The sequence below is a fragment of the Zosterops lateralis genome (assembly GCF_965231275.1).
Source record: "Zosterops lateralis genome assembly, chromosome: 3".
In the NCBI taxonomy this organism is placed as follows: Eukaryota; Metazoa; Chordata; class Aves; order Passeriformes; family Zosteropidae; genus Zosterops; species Zosterops lateralis.
In genome coordinates, this window is record NC_139764.1 from 51,532,421 (window position 1) to 51,551,016 (window position 18,596).

An 18,596-nucleotide genomic window follows, 5' to 3' on the forward strand; every position below is an offset into this window, starting at 1 on the left:
ATGCAAATACAGTATTCATAATCCAAGAGAGGTTACATTTGAGATGCCTTAAGTTGATGCCTTTTTCAAAATGTACTTTTCCTTTTTTTCCCCATCAGCTCTTGAAAAACCTTGGAAAAATTGTGTTTCATGATCTAATCCCTACCTGAAGTTAACTGATTCCAGAGGTCTCAGCCTGGCCTGATAAGCAAATACAAGTCCAGTTCAATGGCATGTATTAGTGCAAAATTACACCTCAGCAGTTTGGAGGAGAGAAGATAATTTGATTCTCCTGAACATTGTTATCCAAGCTATTCCCTGCCATTGTGTTCTGACAGCTGAAATATAGTATGCAGAACTATTCATGATGATCATAAAGGAATAGTTTTAGAGGAAGCCACTTGACCACGTTTGCTCACATTATGCAGTATTTATTCACGTTTAAGATGTAATCATGAGGGATCTGGCAGTAGCATTTTGCCGTCAGGTGTTCAGACTCAGGTTGGCTCTCTCACAGACAATGCAAGTGAAAAAAGAAATAGGCTAAGCCACAGAACAACAAAAGATTACACAACCAGTGCCTGCCTGAGAAGATACAGGAACATATGAGATTTCCAACTACTGTATTTAGCTCCAAAGTTCATCTGTAGGTGATGAAATCATACGATACACCCTGTTAAGACCTACCTTATTGCGTGGTAGGATGCTTATCAACAGTTATCTTGAAAATAAAAACTTTAAAATTGCACGAGAAAAAGCAACTCTATAAAAACATTCTTAAACACATTTATTACAATTGCATATGCAAATCAGTTAGTTTTCTTTGGAAGTAAGTAGCTGGACTCCTAATTAGTACTTGTGAACATATTCTTACCATTTTCATAATCATTTCAAGTACATGCATGTGATACACATAAATCCAAGTGTACTTTTTCGGGACACGCCTGAGTGCCATTTACAAGATGATTGATTTTAAAGATTACAGCCCACTGTTCTGTACATATGGAGCCATATCCAGGAGATAAAATATCTCCTTGCTAATATAATAATGTTGGCGCTTATTTTTCGATCTCTCTCTTGCAGTCCTGTTGGGTGCAGAACAGTCAGTTGCTTCAAATAAAAGACCTTTCAATCATTTTCCTCTAAGGAAAAAAAAATAAAATTCCCCAAACCAACACTGAGCTAAATCAACAATGCAAATTAAAGCCATCCTAATCTCTATATTCTGATATCCCATACATTTACATGGAAATTAGAGGATGGGAAAACCTTAGTTAATTTCCATATCTCTTAAATGATGCATGGATGACAATAACAAAATATTTAGATAATTTTATTTTTGGTTGTGCTTCATAGTCTTCTGATTACAAATTTCAGTTAATCTGTTTATAAATATGTGCTTCATTTGGTGTTTATTTACTTTTGTCACAGGTTTGTTTATATTTGTATTCCATTGTGCTATGAAAGAAAATGTGCAGAAACAGTGGAGAAGACATCTCTGTTGTGGCAGATTCCGCTTGGCAGACAATTCAGGTAAAGGCAGTTCACCTTAGGTGTTGCAGTTGTCTATAAAATTCCAAATAAACAGCTTGCTATGTTATTTTTAATATAATGCAAGGTAAGCCAGAGATGTGGAAAAATAGGTGAATCATAGGCTGTCACTTCAATACTAATAATTGCCCAGGGACTTTACAGATATCACTTAATAAAAATTCTCAAATCTTTCAGGGTTCCATTTAAGGCAGCTGGTAAATTTTGTAGTGCTATGGGCATGGTTTTAGAAGGCCCATCAGACCCTAAAAAAAAAAAAAAAAGAATCTAGAGATTCAAACTTTGTCATTTTAAACCCAGTCTTACTCATTTTCTCCTATATTAAAGTACATTGACTTTGAATTGTGTGGACTGTTAAGCTGTTGTAGGAGCAATTCTTAAAAGTTGCATAGAAACATTCTGACTTCTTTTGCTTTTATCTTTGCCTTTTTAAACTGTCTTGTCCTTTGTCATTGAATTCAGAGACTGTTAGAGACTCAGAAACATTGAAAATTCCTTTAACAGAAGCCTGATTAGGCTCTAGAACTGAAGTTCACTTTCATCTGCAGCAGTCAGAGCAAAATGAGAGACATTGGTTTGGACACATGAAAAGTGCAATTCTTGGGCCAGTACATTTATAGTTTCCTGCAACTTTGGCCATCTTGGATGGCATGACAGTACTGTGTTCAAGCAACTGGCTCTTCCTTTGCTGTCTGATGTGGTGATTTGGACCATATAATTTTTTCTCATATGGTTCTTGTTCAATGACCAGTGCTCAAATCTGCACTTGTAAGATGGCATAAGCTCATTGCTTTCTATGGTAAGCTTTCATTTTGTAGTATGAAACTTCATTCATTATTTCAAAGAGTTAATACAAACTAGGAAAATCATATTCATTCTGATCAGATGTCCAAATTGCTCCATATGTTCAGTTTCCATGCGATTTATCTTGTAACTCCTGAACTGAAAAACAAAGATGGATCCAATTATTTCCTTTATTTTTTTGATGCTACTGTTGGGCAGCTTGTGGGTATGAATATGGTAGGAATAAAACCATAAACAATTTGAATATTTCAGCGGTATAGTTAATGTGATGTCATTGTGTCTGGCATTAACCAGTTTATCTCCACAGGTGGTTTTAATCTCAATGAACCAGACACTGTTTTCAGGCAGAACATATGCATACCTAAACCCTCCAGCAATAATTTAATATAAAATACTTGTCTTGATTTAAATCAAGACTAAAGTGGCCCGTGTGTCTTTGGCTTGAACTTCTCTTCCATTTTATAAATTTCGTTGAAGTACAGTGAAGTACAGTGAATAACAGCAAGCTAACTAAATTGAAACGTCCTGCACTTACCTGCAATTGTGTGGTACAAAAGTAGTTAGATACTTTTATTCTACTGGTATTGGGACACTTGTGATGAGTTTTTAAGTGTTAATTTTCATCAGTCAGTTTATTAGTATTAGCTGTTTAATTTAATTTTGGAAATTGTTCCAACATAAGAGCCGACTGTATTAATGGTTTGAACAAAATTTTTAAATATGAACTACTGAATAAACTTTATTATATAAATTGTGGCCAATATGATAAACAACAAGTTAGTTGTTAGTATGTAGTATCTTCCTCAGAAGCAGCAGTGGATCAAACCATCAGATGGTAAGATCATTGTAAATGATCTTATTTATCTCTTTCCTATCACCTTTGGATTTTGCTTTTCAGGTCAGGGAAGTTTGGTATCACTGTACTGCTACAGAACTTCTCTGCTCTTTTGCATTCTGGAAAGGCAGGTCATACTTGCAGTTCTGCTATCCAGACAAATTACTGTTAGAATGTTAGAGCCACCAATTTCAACTGCTGTGGTAGAGTAAATCAAGTTGGAATAATTTTATCATTCTTAAGAACCAAAGGGGATACCTAAAGAGAAAAGGATAAGGTATTTGACATAAGCAATATTAAGAAATGCATCAGATATTTGAAATAATCATAATTGAATAAATTAGGCATTTGTCTATGATAGTTATTTATGTAAAACTTCTCAATCGTTTTTAGATTGGAGCAAAACAGCAACCAATATTATAAAGAAGAGTTCTGATAATCTTGGGAAATCCTTATCCTCTAGCTCCATCGGCTCCAACTCAACCTACCTAACATCCAAATCAAAATCTACAACGAATACATACTGCAAACGAAACAGCCACACAGGTGAGTTCTTGCACTGCAACCCAGTGCATTTGTGAGTACATGGGTTTGTGTTAGAGGCACAGCAAGCGTTTCTACCCAAAGGTTAAAGAGAGAAAATGTCATCAATTCATAAAGTGTCTGTATTTTTAAAATACATGTTACTGTTTAATAAGAATCATTACCTAACATGAAATACATCCAATATATAGATCTGATCTTCGTATGTTCCCATACTAAGTGAAATAGGATTGATGAAAGCAAATTTTGCTTATTATCCTATTGTAAACACAGGGTAGCCAAAGCACAGAGAGATGACGTTCTTCACCCAAGGTAACATGAAAGTTGGCAGTACAGCTGGAAATAGGAATCAAGTCTTCAGAGTCCCAAGTCCACAGCTGATTGTCTTGGTTAAACTCCTTTCATCTAACTGTAAAACATTTATGGGTAAAACGACAAATGGAGCCTACTCGGAAATGGACACTGTGTTCCCAGAGTATGCATTGTCTTGCCCTTCTACAAATAGCCATATCTACTGCTTATTTATTTAGATGTCAATGGTATATGTAATAAAAGGCATCATCTGTATTCCACTCATACCATGAAAATGTGCTCATTTTAAGTAGACCTTAAGGGAGCAAAGAAAGAGAGCAGTTGGAATGATTTGCAAGTTTGGTTGTGTCTGAGATAATATTTCAGAGATTCACTTATATAGTTCAGATTTTTTTTTTTGTTACTCTGTTTTTGTGAGTGCATGTTTTTGTCCTGTGTAAAGTCACATAGCATTATTATACAATACTCTTTTATAAATGTAGTGGAAATAAAATCTGCGCAACATATTTAACTCAAAGGTGTGTTTACTTGCTTTAAAATATTTATTAGAAAAAATGTTCAGATATGAAGTAGATGATTTCATTAGAAGGAAAGTTATGTTGTTAATTAAATAATAATTATTTTCATTAGGCCCCCAATGTCTCATTTGTGATGGCACACTCTCCTTTCTTGATACATGGTATAGTTTCCAGGAAATACCTTCTGGTTTTTTAATTGATGATCACTACCTGCTTCAGTTAGGCCCAAACACTCATTTTTTAAAATAATTACACTGTTGTTTTCTCACTGACCAAGATTCAGTGCATCCGTGAGCATGAGGGATTGTGCATCAGGTATTTTAAGAGTTTAAAACTTCATTATTTGTTGAGAACACACATGAAGTACATCTGCTTTGAATACAGTAAAAATTACAGCTATCTTAGAAATTCCTGATAACCGATAGCACCTGAGCTTGCTCTCAGGACCGCTGTTCACAATTGCACTGGGAGCACTTGGCTCCCTCCCCAGGCTGCCTGTCCCTGCTGACAGGTCAGGTTTGGTGTGCAGTGCACCCAGCTGCCCTGATCTAGCTGTTTATTCATGTCTTCCCTGCAGGAACACTTCTGCCAGCAGTCTTCCACAAGCAGCATCTTTAATATCCACTGATGACAGTGCTATTGTTGATTTAATAGTAGAGGTTGACAGCATTGTGCCCTTTCTGCAGCAGATGGAGGATACCCTTTTTTGTACTAATGGCAGATCAGGCTTTAGATCCTTGATCTTGGGAATAATGATAAAAATATGCTTAAATGCTTTTTTGGACTCAGGGCTTTTTTTCAGGCTATCAATTAAGTGTTGGAGTTTTTGCAAGGTGTTCTTGAAGTAAAACAAAGAAACTGTTCCAGATAAGAAGTAGTAAAGTTAAAAGAATCTTGCTCATATATATTCTTCAAAAATTATGAGCTTAATCCCATGCATAAATTATTCCTAAGAAGGATTGCAGTTCTTAATGCAATGAAAGTTTTTAATATGATGGTTTACTGGACATTAAGGGAATACAACAGTTTTCTTTTTTTTTTCTTCTTTTTTTTTTTTTTTTTTAAATACATTTTGCTTTGTTCTCTAAAAATGACACATCTTATTGTGATACTCCACAGGAATTTTAGATAACACCAGGTTTTTGAATACTGACATATCTTCTCATGTGTAAAAATAATAAAAGTAATAAAAAATATTATTCAGATTCTGATTGTTAATACAGCTGAACTCAGTTTGCCAACTTAGCTGAATTGCAGGCAAAGAATGTCATAGCTACATGTCTTGGCAAGTCTTGTTGATATGGTTATAATGTGCTCCCTGGAATTGACACAAGCATTCATGTGTTTGTGGTGTAGATAATGTCTTCTAAGGCCCTTTCCTCATCAGTGGTGAAGCATTACAGGTAAAGTGAGAATTGCTTTTGTTGAATGCATGGTTGGATCAGGGTGGAGGGATGCTTCTTGCATGATGTCCTCATTGATGCAAAGGATTTTGCTAATCAGAAACGCTGCTTATTTCTGTTACATCTTGCGCCACTGATGCTGAATCAAAGGACAAGCTTGCTTCAAACTCTGGGTGTCTGCACTCTGCATGGGGCACAACGCATTTAGAAGATACCATTTTATAAAACAGACCATGTCCTGACATTAATGCCTGTGTACAATAGTCTGGGGAAAGGAGATTATCCTGAAACGCCCATACCCAAGGCATACATTAAAAAGCAAAAACAATCCGATTGAGTTCCAGAAGATTGTTTATGGAAGTTATTACAGAAAATTTAATATATTTATATTTGGTCTATAGCCATTACTGGAGTAGTCTTCTAGACACTGAGATTTTTATATCCATTAGTACCCAAAATTACTTTGAATGATGAAATATATATGCCTGAAAGCTGTCCTATGAACTGCTGCTTGAATACAGACTTCACCAACACAAATATTGGGTGGACCTTCATGGGTGAATGAAAGAGTTCACTACAGCTTTTTGTGCCCCAGCTGTCTACAAACCCAGACCAAATTACTTGTAGAAAGCACTTAAATACCCTCTGTAACACTTCTGTAGATTAGAAATTAAGACTATCTCTGCAGAAAATTTGGTCATACAACTTCCACTTACTTCAGGGATATGTGATTTTAACCCTCTGCTTAGAAGTGAAGCCATTGGTCAGTAAATGCATGCATTTGAAAGGCTCTCAGTACTCAGAAATTTGCCATTGGACGTGGAGTTGTTTGCTGCAAGTCATGAACATTCTTGCGTGCTTTGAAAAATCATCCTGATAAGCCTCAACATGCCTGTTTCTGTTTTAATGAGTGAAACTGTTTAGATTTCTCTGTCTGCAATCCGCTTCTCCTTCACAATACTTTGTGTTCTTTTATGGCTGGATATCATGACTTTTCCAGGGATTGGTTACTTTTCTGTTTGTTTCTAGTTGATTTATTTCTAAGAAAAGTTTTTTATGAAATCATAGTTCAAATAGTATGCTTAATTCTTAAATAATCCTTGAACAAGGAATTTTTGAAGATTACTTCACCAAGGTCTTGTAAATAGCCATCAAAAACATGACTTGTAGAACACATTGCTTCCCAGGGTACTTCACCTTACTCCTGGCTTGCACTGGTACAGATCTTGCCCGGGTTCAGGGAATTAATTCCAGCTCCACTATAGTGGAAGAGATAAAAAAGAGAGCTCAGTTAGGACAGCATACTTGAGAAAATGAGAGACAAGCTCTCTCCTTCTCATTTCTCGCTACATTAGCTCTACCTACTGACCATTCTCTGAATAGCACTAATGCAGGCTGCTGAAGCTGACTTTCCCGGTCTGGCTGGGGATTGCCTTGCTTCTTTACCTCTTCAGCTTCACTCTTGACCTCTAGCTCATGGACTCTGAAGGGAGGCCCTGTTTGTTGCATCTTTTCATCCTTACAGTTTTCAACCTGCACCCTCCCCATTATGTAAAATACAAGATAAGGCTAGGTAAGAAGAAAGTTTTGGCTCTGGTTATCTGCTTTAAGATGAAAGACATTCCCTGCTACATTCAGCACAGATTATATTATTTCTGTGAATAGCTCAAAGCATCTGCTGTTGAAATAATAAAATCTGTTCACTGTCATTCTACAGTACTTCATTATGTGGAGATGCTATTTATGGAGATCCAGTGCTATCAAAATGATTGTGGTTTGTAAGATTAAGAGCATCAGCAGTAAATTAATATATTAAAAAGTCATAGGAGTCAGTAACACTTTAGGCAAAATAATAGAGGGATAATTTCAAGAGATACCTGAAAGGTCTGCCCACAAAACCAGACATCTCAAAAGAATTTAGAAGAAGCGATCTCAAGCCAAAAAGTTCTTTGCTGACTTTTAGGGCAGTAGTGGCAATTGAAGGCATATGAATGTGGGAGTGACACATCTTTTAAACTGTGAATTTGCTTAAGAGGCCCTAACTTCTTCTTGTTGCTTTTTCCTCCTCTTAGAGAATGTTTTTCTTGACAAGCCATCTTCAAAATTTGCCCAAGAGGATGGAGAACAGACATCAATCATCCCTGTCCACCAGGTTATTGACAAGGTCAAAGGATACTGCAATCCTCACTCCGACAACTTCTATAAAAATATCATCATGTCCGACACATTTAGTCGCAGCACGAAGTTCTAACTGGGTTTCTGATTTACTGGGGTTTTTTTAATCAAAGGATTACAAAAAGTTTGCCTGGAATTGAGAATATTGGATGTCATAGAATGTGATCTGTTCAGTTATTTTTTCTGAGTTTATAATGTTCTCCTGCAAACAGCTTCCAGTTAAAGACTGATTTTTTTAATTATTATTTTTTTTAAGTTTTTACTGTTGTGGAAAAAGACCAATTTTCTACCATATTATTGAGTATTTTTAAATGTGTACCAGACAGCATGATGCCTGGACAGCTAATAGTAATCCTGTGTAAATATCTTTTAAGACTGAGGGGCTACGAGCCGAACTTTAAATTGCATAATCCAAACAGAAGCAAGTCTCGAGTCCTAGAGAAAATAGCAGACTTGTCATGCAGTACAGGCAAGCTTTTATTGAGCTTTTTGCTGATGGTCTTTTTCTTTTGAAAAATGTGGATTTCACTTATGACACTTGTTAGATTCTTGCTTCTTGAATGTCCAGTTCTGTTCTTTATTCATAAGTGATTAAAACCCTAGCACCACTTAAAGGGTTATTTTAAATAATTTTTGCCTAAATAGACCTGATCATCAAACCTTACTCACCAAAACAGTATATGCTGTAGATGCAGGGCAGTTTGTATCCATACACGTAGAAAAACAGTTTACGCAAAGCTGTGTTTCAAAATTTATTGATTGGTATGTTTGAAATGCAGTGTCTTCCGTCTCAAGTCTATGTTTAATGTTGCTTTTTCACAGAACAAAATGACAAAAAGACATTCAGCTATATATAGATATATAAATATATACCTAGAACTCTCTCTACAAATATTTTTATAATAATACACACAGTAAGTATGACAATGTGTACCAGAGACAATCTAAAAACTATGGACAGTGCTAAAACTTAAGTTTAAATATTTAAATACAAGATGAAGTCTTTGTAAGCCCATGAGATTTTTGGTCCCTGTACTTCACAAATAGTGTAGGTACAGACACCTCCATCAGATGGCATTGCAACATTAGGATAACCTGGAATATGTTTTCCAAAAATAAATACACAACATCTTTCTGGGCACATAACATTGTCAGTATCCCTCTGTTGTCCTGTTGGATGACATGATTGAGGTTTTTGGATGCAGAGAGTTTAAATGATGTTCAGGCAATATTAAGGAATTTCACATTGGTATACTGTGTCCATAATGACGCTGAGGGGTGTGGGGGTGTGTGTGCAGAGAACAGACAAGAGCATAAAATGCTTACTTGTTTTACTCTCTATAAATGTGTGACATATTAGCAAGTGACCTTGAGTGCCAAAAGGGCATCTCTCCTCATGAACCATGTTTCTCTACATGACAAGCTTTATTAAAATTGTAGCTGCACATGTTTCTGGAGGCATGTGCTGAAACATGAAAGGTTTTTTCAAGTACTGCTTTCAGAGGAGGAAGTCTCCTAATGGAATTTTAGTTTATAAAATTATCCCTTTTTTAACCAAAGTATTTTTAGCCACATATTTAATTATTTGAATTCAGAAAGCGTGAAGTTGGGCTGAGATTTTTCACTTGCCCAGCAGGTGGGTGCTCAGTGATTAGGGATGTGGATTTGTGCTTTCTCTGCTCTTTGCACATGCTCTTGTGTGCAGAGATCATTTAATGCTGTGACCGCACAAATGGCACATTTTCCCTGGCTGCCTGCAGCCACCTGGTGGGAGAAGGATGTCCTGTCGGTATTCCACCCGGGAACACTGCTGTCGCTACATGGACCTGAACGAAACCTCAGTCTCATAACTGCAAATACATTTGTGGTGTATGAGTGGAAGTCAGCCCCATTCACTCAAACGGTAATTAATAACAGGGATGAGTGTTGTCAGATATCTTTAATAATTGAAATAATTCACAGAGAGATTATATATAAGCATTTACTGAATTTATATTTTATCATCCCATTTGCTTAACTACTGTAGATAATAGTGTTGATATAGCAGCTTACTGTGAGATTTCTACCTGATTAAGATGTTCAAAAGTGAAGAGAAGGAAAAGCAAACATTCCTGAAAAAATGAGGAATCAATAAAATATTAATGAAATATAAATAAAAGGAAATACAGTATCCTGAATGAAGTTGAGCTGTAACCTATAATTTTAATGTACATCTGCCTGTATTTTTGCTGAATTAGGATTTTTCTCTCTTTTTTTACTACCATGTAGTAATCTTAAACTGTCTGTGTCACTTAGTTGCTCTTGCTCTCAATTCTACAATGTAAAGCTTCTGTTTTGTAGTTGACATGCAGTAACCTCCCTTGTACATATTTATTTATTTGTGAGGTTAAATATGTCAAATATACTTAGCACTATAATGACTGTTCTTGTTACTTTAATGCTAAGTTTCTGCTTCATCATAGAAGAAGAGGGAAAGAATAATTTCTTATATGTTTTTTCTAAATAACTTGTGAAACAATTTACTGTAGCTCTACCTTTTGCAACTTTGAGGAAATTCGTCAGTGTAATTTGTGATACTAGTCAGTGAAATATAGTAACAGGTTTGAAGATGGACTAAAATGGAAAGAAACCTTTTCAAGTAAACATTTTTTATGTTAGTGTTCCAAATAATTAAAGCATTTTAATAGTGAATGGTTGACGTTTATTTTTTCATTTTTTAGTGTTTAATGGCAAAAACTACACAGTGGAATTCTGGAAAATAATCTTGTGGTTTAAAAGTACTTGGGAGAGGTATATGCCTAGCCAAAATGTTGGAAATAATGAGCAAGACTAACTCCATCTCATCAGGGGAGCACATTTTGCAGAATATGCCCTTTCCTTTTGTAATTTACTCAATGCCATATTCAGTGAGTGATCTGGAAGTAATGCAATCTCATTTATTTACAGTGGCAATCATGTCATAGAAATGAAAGGAAAATCAAGGCAACAGACAATATGCTGGGGTGATATTTTGAAGTAATACAAATGAATAATCTAAAACTCAGGAGTTATTCCTTTCTATATGTTTCTCTCCAGCTGATTGTAGCCCCTCACTATCAATAATTTCACTCAGGTTGTAATCATACTTTGACTGATCACTGCTGAAAAAAATGATTCAGCCAACCATTTGATTTATAAACACTAATGTATAAACAATAAATGTTGCATACAAATGGCCTACCCTTACTTGCTTACCCCTAAGGAAGATGGAAATATGCTGAAATGTGTCAGATTTGCTCTCCTGTATTTAAGTCTCATCACAGAAAATGCACAGCATACAAGGATTTAGCAGTGATATCTTTTGGAAAACATTAAAAAAAAACCCATGGGAAAAGTGGCATTTAATAATGAGGCTGCTGGGTGCATGTGTGTATAGTCTGTCTGTGTGTGTCTGTGGACAGTGAAAACTAGCCTTGGGCTTTATGCCTTGAAGAGTGTGGGAGGACCCTCTGAGAGAAGGAGCTCAGGTTTTTTTCCCAAGTAGAATCTTGGCAGATGCCAAACTTGTAAGGAGTGATTTGCAGCATTTGGGGGTGGATTTATTTTTCTCCTCATTTCATCACTTTTTAAATACCAAGAACAATTTTATTTTAATCCTCTACTGTTAACAGCTTCCTACTGTAACCCATTGAGTTACATAAAATGCCACTTCATTTATTACTTTTGAAAGGCTGATCTATAATCAGACACATCTATGTAACTTCAGGGACAGCTACCGAGTTACAGGGCAGCAATGTGTCATTCACGGAGTCATTCTAAAAAGTTTCTATGCATTTGCTGTATATAAAGATGTAAACCCACATATGGGTCAGCAAATTAGGCAAAGGGCTTAGAAGTTAATTCCAGGGAAGTCAATCATGCAAACCAGTCTGTGGAGCAGACCTTTTGTGCCCAGCACCCCAGCTGCTGCTGTGCCAAGGAGGCTTTCCCCTTCACCCTCCACCTAACTAGTCTTTGGTTACTCGGTCCATTTATTTGTCACATCTCCTGGAACCACCATGACAGTTCCATCCTCAGGACAATCATTTACCGTAGTGCTAGAAAAAGATAAAGGGGAAAAAAAGAAGCGAAAGAGAAACTGAAAGAAAGGAGAAGATAGTTGCCAAGGCCTGCTTTGCATCTTCTTATTCCTTTCACCTGATTTCTTGCCCCTTGCCTAGGTTGTGTCACCCTGACCAACAATGGAGACAAGGCCATTGGAGTAGGTAGGACACACCACCATGCTACTGTGCATTTGTCAATGGAAATTAATGGTTTTGACTCTCCAGCTTTAAGTTTAAAATCTGCCATGGTTCTTCAAGGCAACAATTCTAGCATTTCCATGCTTGAAGACTAACCTAGACTAATATTTCTGTAGTTCAGGAAGAAGCTAATTCCTCTCACAATGAGAAATCAGACTGATAAGCACCACACCAGAAATGGCTAAATAAATCTCATGGAAACCTTTTCTAGAAGGATAACCCTTCCCCAGATGCATCTACTCTCTCAAAGCCAATGCTGCTCTTGTTCTCACTAGACTCATGAGTTTAACTACTCATGAGGAGTGCACATTGTGGTGCTGTCCTTATGGGCTGTTTAACCACAGCCATCTGTGCTTAACCACAGCACTCTGAGTGACACATTTCTCTTGAGGTGTGTTGAGTGATCTACCTTACAAAATAAATGCAAGTTTGATTCTTTAGCTTGTATCAGGTAGTCTAAACTGGGCACTTTTTATCCCAACTATTCTAGTAGGAGTTCCTTAACAACATAGTTTTAGATAGAAAAGGGTTCTCAAAGATCCAAACTGTGTTCCATACATGAAGTGTAGGAAAAAGAGCAAATGCTGATAACTCTGGTCTGATGTTTTCTTCCACTGACAGCTTTTTTCCTAATCTGGGAGCCCTCCAAAGTGAGGGGAAAAGGCAGCCAGGGGAGTGGATCCTGCTCTGTTTAGTGGGCAGAGGACTTCCACTGTCCCTGTCCTGCTGCATTTCACAGGTCTCCAGGACCAAGTGCAGTAAATGCAATAATATTATGCATTTACAAAATTCCACTCTGGATTTCTTTTCTGCTTGTCTGGCTTCTGCTTTTCCAGCAGAGGGCAGTGGCATATTTCTAGTTATAAAGCTGTTAAAACCCAATGAAAAACGCAGAAAGATTCCTCCATATGTGCACCCGCTCAGAAATAAGTAGGAGAGTTCATACCGGGTTTGTCTATTATTTAGCAATCGGTTACATCACCGGATAAAGCAAACACTCTGCACTCAGGGAAGTGAGGGGAGAGAGCTGTCTGCCTGCATTTGGGCATATTTAGTGGAAAGAGCAATACAGAGTCTCTCTGTGTTCTCTCTCGCTGGTTGTTATATTTTCTCCTTTTTTGCTCTGAGGGGATGCAATGGAATTAGCAACTGCTACACTTCTGTCAGCTGAGCAAACAGAACCAGCTCACCATTTCAGGCTTGTACACTGACTTATTCCAGTACTGGGCAAATGATTTGATCTGCTGGGATGTCAGCCTGTGACTCAGAAATTCACTGTACGCATAATTGTACAGGGAGGAAAAAACCCCAGCACCTCTCTGTTGACAGTGGCACGCAGACCCATACCTCCCTGCCACATTTTCCATCAAGGGCATAGGAACAGATCTGTCAGCTGGAACCTGTTCACATACTCCTTCCCATGGCACATGTTGCCCAGTCAGCTCAGGAAAGGTACAGAACTCCTGGGATACAGACCCAGCTGTGCAGCTGCCCCAGGGCCATTCCATCATAGAGCAGGATTCACCAGAAAGCTACTCCATTGGAAAATGGTACCATGTCAAAATTAAAATGTCTCATCTGCAATTCTCGCTTGTCCCTGGACTCTCACTGGCATTTCCTTCTGAATGCACACTGTACCAGCACTAAGCTCAGGGGAGAGGGGTTGCCCAGGGGAGATGGAGCAGGGGAGGCAGGGAGGGCCATAGCCTACTCTAGCCTCACTTACTTTTTTGGAATATGGCTGCTGTGGGTGTGGGGAAAAGGAACAGTGGGAAGGGAGTCCCACAAAGGATCAGGACTTGGTGTACAGAGCATAGCAGAAGATTAGTATGACAGATGTCATGACACCACCTCTTCTCCAAAGACATGTGGTGTTGGTGTAGCACAAGCTGGGAGTCACACCATGACTGTGTTACCTTGCACATCATCTTTTGGTGTCCTTACATGAGCAGGAGCCAGCATGAGCTCCCCAAAATTTCTCTGTCCTCCCTACAACTAATGCTCACTCCCCAGGAATGCAGACATGCCAGAATGCCTCTCAGTTTAGCTGCAAACATCTTCTTGCTCAGATACCATAATTTTCTAGAATTAACCAAGGTACAGAGTAATCTGGGGATTATGCAGCACTGCTGGGGTCACGGAACCACAATTGAGTATAAAGCACAGTCAGGATGCTCCAAAAAGGAAGGCAGGCATGGAAAAATAGCATTTGTAAGGTTTTACAGGGGCACTGAGTAACAGGGGCTGATACTGTGATTTTCCATGCAGAGTGCAACTAAAAAGGCTCTCAGAGACGTTCTGTGTTTGCACAGGCCCAGGCTGAGCTCTGCTGGAAGGACAGATCAAGGGGATGGAGTTCCAGCAGCCTTGCTGGACTTCAGTCCATGGGAATTTTCTTCACCCCTTCTTTGGTGTAGCCTAGAGATGGTGGTAACTGTGGAGCAAGATTTGAAGCATTCCAGCTAATACTTCCCGCATGTTAGCAGGATTTATTCAGGCAGACTGAGGCTTAAAAATTGCTATCCGAAGCAGCCCCTACCCCTTGCTATGGTTAGGTGGCAGCTTTTCCCAGAAATGAGAAACTTATATTTATTTTGGCTAGATTAGATCCTGCAGATCTGTGCACCTGTTTCAGACAGAGGTATTGTGATGCAAGTCTGTCATGGTACTTCTGATCTGGCTGGGCAGAGCTGACAGAAAAGCCAAATGCACATTTCATTGCAGAAAAGATCAACCAGAAAAAGATCAGCACAGGCAGAAGCAGCGTGTCCCTGAGAGTGGGACTGTTGGATACTGTTGCTGGGTTACAGCCAGCTGATTTTCACACATCCCGCTCTTTTATTTTCATTGATTTTTCAGTGTCTTTCAAAGATGGGTCTGTTTCACTTTGCCTCTTGCTTTCACCCAAACTGAAGCATGTTTTGGTTCAAAGCAAATAGGCAATCCTCCAATCATATTTTATCCTACCAGATGTGGTGTATGGAGTTTCCTACATTCACGCAAAGAGGTCGTCTCACTGCAGTCAGACTGGACATCACTTGGGGACTAATCCAAAGACAGTCTATGGATAGCCTCCTATACAAGGCACAGATGAAGGTTATGTCCTAGTGAAGCACCGGAAGACTTTCAAGACAAAGAACACCCTCTGTCACTGGAGGTGTCTAAGAACAGGCTGAACCTGGGCTTCATAAACCCACACATGTGGGTGCCACCATCAACACCAACAGCAGTATCAGGTGACACAGAGACAACCTCCTGCCCTGTGATGATCCTCTTTAATTACATGGAGCTATTTTTACTAACATAGCACACCACTTCAGGAGGAAGGTGCTCCCACAATAAATTCATCACTACCCTCTCTCTTATCCTATTCACCCCCCTCAATTTTTCAGCTGCAAACCCTTCGCCTGTAACAACATCCAGCAAATACCTTCACCCCTCTGAACAAGGACCCCACAGCCATCACACCCCCACACTGCCAATAACCACTTCAGTTGCCAGCCTGTCCCCACTTGTCCTTTTACTTACAGAAAAAACCTCTGTAGGATAAAGCAGAGATGGCCACAACAGCAACAGCGCCCAGCTCTCGAGCAGCCTGGCACTGGCATGGTGCTGTGCTGCAGCACTGACCTGCACATCTGCTGGAGGTGCAGGTGCAGTCACCATTGCCACATCACCCCTGAGCTCTGATCCCTTTTAGAAATGTGTTGGCAAACCTCTGGGTTAGGTTTCTAGGCATATGTGTCTCAGGGTTGGTTTTTACAGAGATTTTAAACAGGGAGGAAAAACCAACACCCTCCTGAGAACTTTCTGGTTCAATTTTCCTTCAAATTAATGTCCAGTATAGGCCTGTGTGGGCTGTTTTCACTGGAAACCAGGCTTCTCTCTGGCACCTTTATGGACCAGGTTAAATCTGTGCCAGGCCTTTAGGCATTTGTTTTACTTTTTAACCTTTGCAATGAATTCATGCAGGTGCCTGCGTGAGCATGGCAGCGGTCACCTCCTCTGACTCTGCCAGGAAAATCTACAGACCTTTTTTCCCAGTTAAAAGAAATAAATCCATTACTGAAGATGCTGCAAAAGACATTTCAGTGTTTTCTTTTGGTGAGGCTGAGAAACGAAGGTGAGAAAGAAGCTTCAGGGATAATATTCACATGAAGAAGTTTGACTTCAACTGTTGACTCAAAAGTTGACTTTGCCAGGGATGGCAAGAATTAACTTCTCAAACATTTGGGCATTCAGGCACAGAGTCTGCTGCAGTGCTTCCCATTTAAGCAGCCATTTCAGCAGGTAGTCAGCAGGCAATGGGATGGGAAGGATATAAGGAACAACGCAAAATGCACATACAGCACATACACGCATCCCAGACAGGTCTGAAAAATGGACCGTGTGTTTGCTCTCTGCTTTTTTTCCTGAACCACTGTGTACACAATCCATCACAAAAGCGAAACACTAGCTTGAATTGTCCCAAAGTCAAGCCATGGAGACTAACAGACAGCTTTCCAGGATATTTGCAAATAAATGTATCAACTCAGCTCCACATACTGAGACATTTAATTAAATGAGTTGATTTTTGTTATTTTTCATACCACAGGAAAAAAAATTCTCCCTTTGGCAGAGAGTCCTTCCTCCTTAGATCTCAATCTCTGCCTAAGAGGATTTTTATGCACATAAACCTTGAATTGTCTTGGCGCACACAAATCACGACGGATTTGGCTGCCTGATGATAGGAGCTGCAGTAGCTTATTCTCATAAACCAGACATTTCAATGTGTGTGGAGCAACCCTGGGACTGTGATTGGCATGTGGTTACTTTCAACCAGCTTGTTTCTTCCATGGCTGGCACAATTCCAGGAGAAGCATTTTAATATTAAGGTGGTTGTGGAAAAGCAGCAGATGCAATAGCTGAGAAACAAAAAAAAAAAATTGCTTTATGAAGTGTTTTGGCTCATTTACCCTTAGTAATTAATTTCTGATGACTCAGTGCCTGAGTTCAGGAAACAAAGGTTGTTTGTCTTGTACAGTTTCATTTGTCCGGTTTGGGATGGATAGAATCCACTAAACTAACAGCCACATGGAAGGTAGGAAACTCACAGAAAAAGCTTTCCTCATATCAGCTAAATCAGGACCAGAATGCTTTAATTCTTATGCCCTACACCTGTGATTTATTTCCTAAGCTACACTATGTAAGAGGATGAGGAACACCAGCTTCACTCAGGTTGACCAAAGCCCTCCTACCTTCCCCAGATACTGATACAGCCAGAGCCCAGTATTGTGCATAGCCTCACTATATAGTTTTGGTGTTTCTATCACGGGTGTCCTTTCAGGTTTCCCAGAACTTGCTCATCAACAAAAATGCACAAACAATTACTATGGATTATCCACTTTAACATTTTATCAGGATCCATTTAGCTGCACAGTGATAACTTTCAAGTTTGAGTAGTTACATGGCATATATTTTTACTGCAGGGGTAGCAGAAGCTTAAAGCCATGGGTGCATGCTTCACCATGTGTATTCTCCTTGGCTGGCCTCTCATCCACAAAGCTGGACCTTTTCTCAAGATATCAGACTGCCCTTTCCATAAATCTTGGGGCTCAGACTTAAAGTGTGGTTATTGTCATTCAAGAAGTTTGCCCTATTCTCCTGAGTCATTAGGACTGCCAAGGTGAAGGCTCTACATCCACCTCTTTTTCTCCAACATGTTTTACCTTTCAGTTGTGATAAGAATTGAGCTCCCTGCTGCCAGCCCTCACTCAGCTGTTGCACACTGAATTGCTGTAGCAGAGCATTGTGCTCAGGACCTGAATGCACTGATTTATCAATGACATGCTACTGATGGCTTCTTCTTGTGCTGGTGAATCAGGTTGTACTAGTGGTATAAAAAAACAATAAAAGATTGTTTGTCTTTGTGATGATTTTGGTCATAAGAATAAATTATTTCAGAGTAGGTGAATGAGGAAATAGTATTTGCTATTTGTACCCTTCATAGGTGAATGATCTCTGAATTTAAATAAAATTATCATTTTTAAAAGGCAGAACATCAGCTTACAAGACCATTTGATAACATATATGTAGTGTTTAAAAATATCTGAACTTTTTTGTGCAAGAAAAAAAAAATAATATATCCTTTGTCATACTGGCTTTATCATACTTTTATCTGCAGAAGGAATGCTGCTTCCAAGTTTATGGCAGTGGA

The 18,596-nt window shown here is 38.7% G+C and overlaps 1 protein-coding gene across 6 annotated transcripts in view; it reads left to right on the forward strand.

The window, feature by feature from the left end:
- Positions 1-10,802, forward strand: part of ADGRG6 (adhesion G protein-coupled receptor G6) — a 111,481-nt gene extending 100,679 nt beyond the window's left edge. For 4 of the 6 annotated variants that reach the window (XM_083857987.1, XM_083857989.1, XM_083857988.1 and 1 more), the window contains 3 exons: positions 1,411-1,512; positions 3,563-3,715; positions 8,018-10,802. In XM_083857987.1, the coding sequence (XP_083714113.1) occupies positions 1,411-1,512; positions 3,563-3,715; positions 8,018-8,196 (434 nt within the window). In that variant the 3' untranslated portion in view covers positions 8,197-10,802. Of the gene's footprint in view, positions 1-1,410; positions 1,513-3,562; positions 3,716-3,985; positions 4,528-5,898; positions 5,946-8,017 lie in introns of those variants that run through there. The other 2 variants (XM_083857990.1, XM_083857991.1) reach the window with 2 other exon arrangements.
- The last annotated feature ends 7,794 nt before the right edge of the window (positions 10,803-18,596 follow it).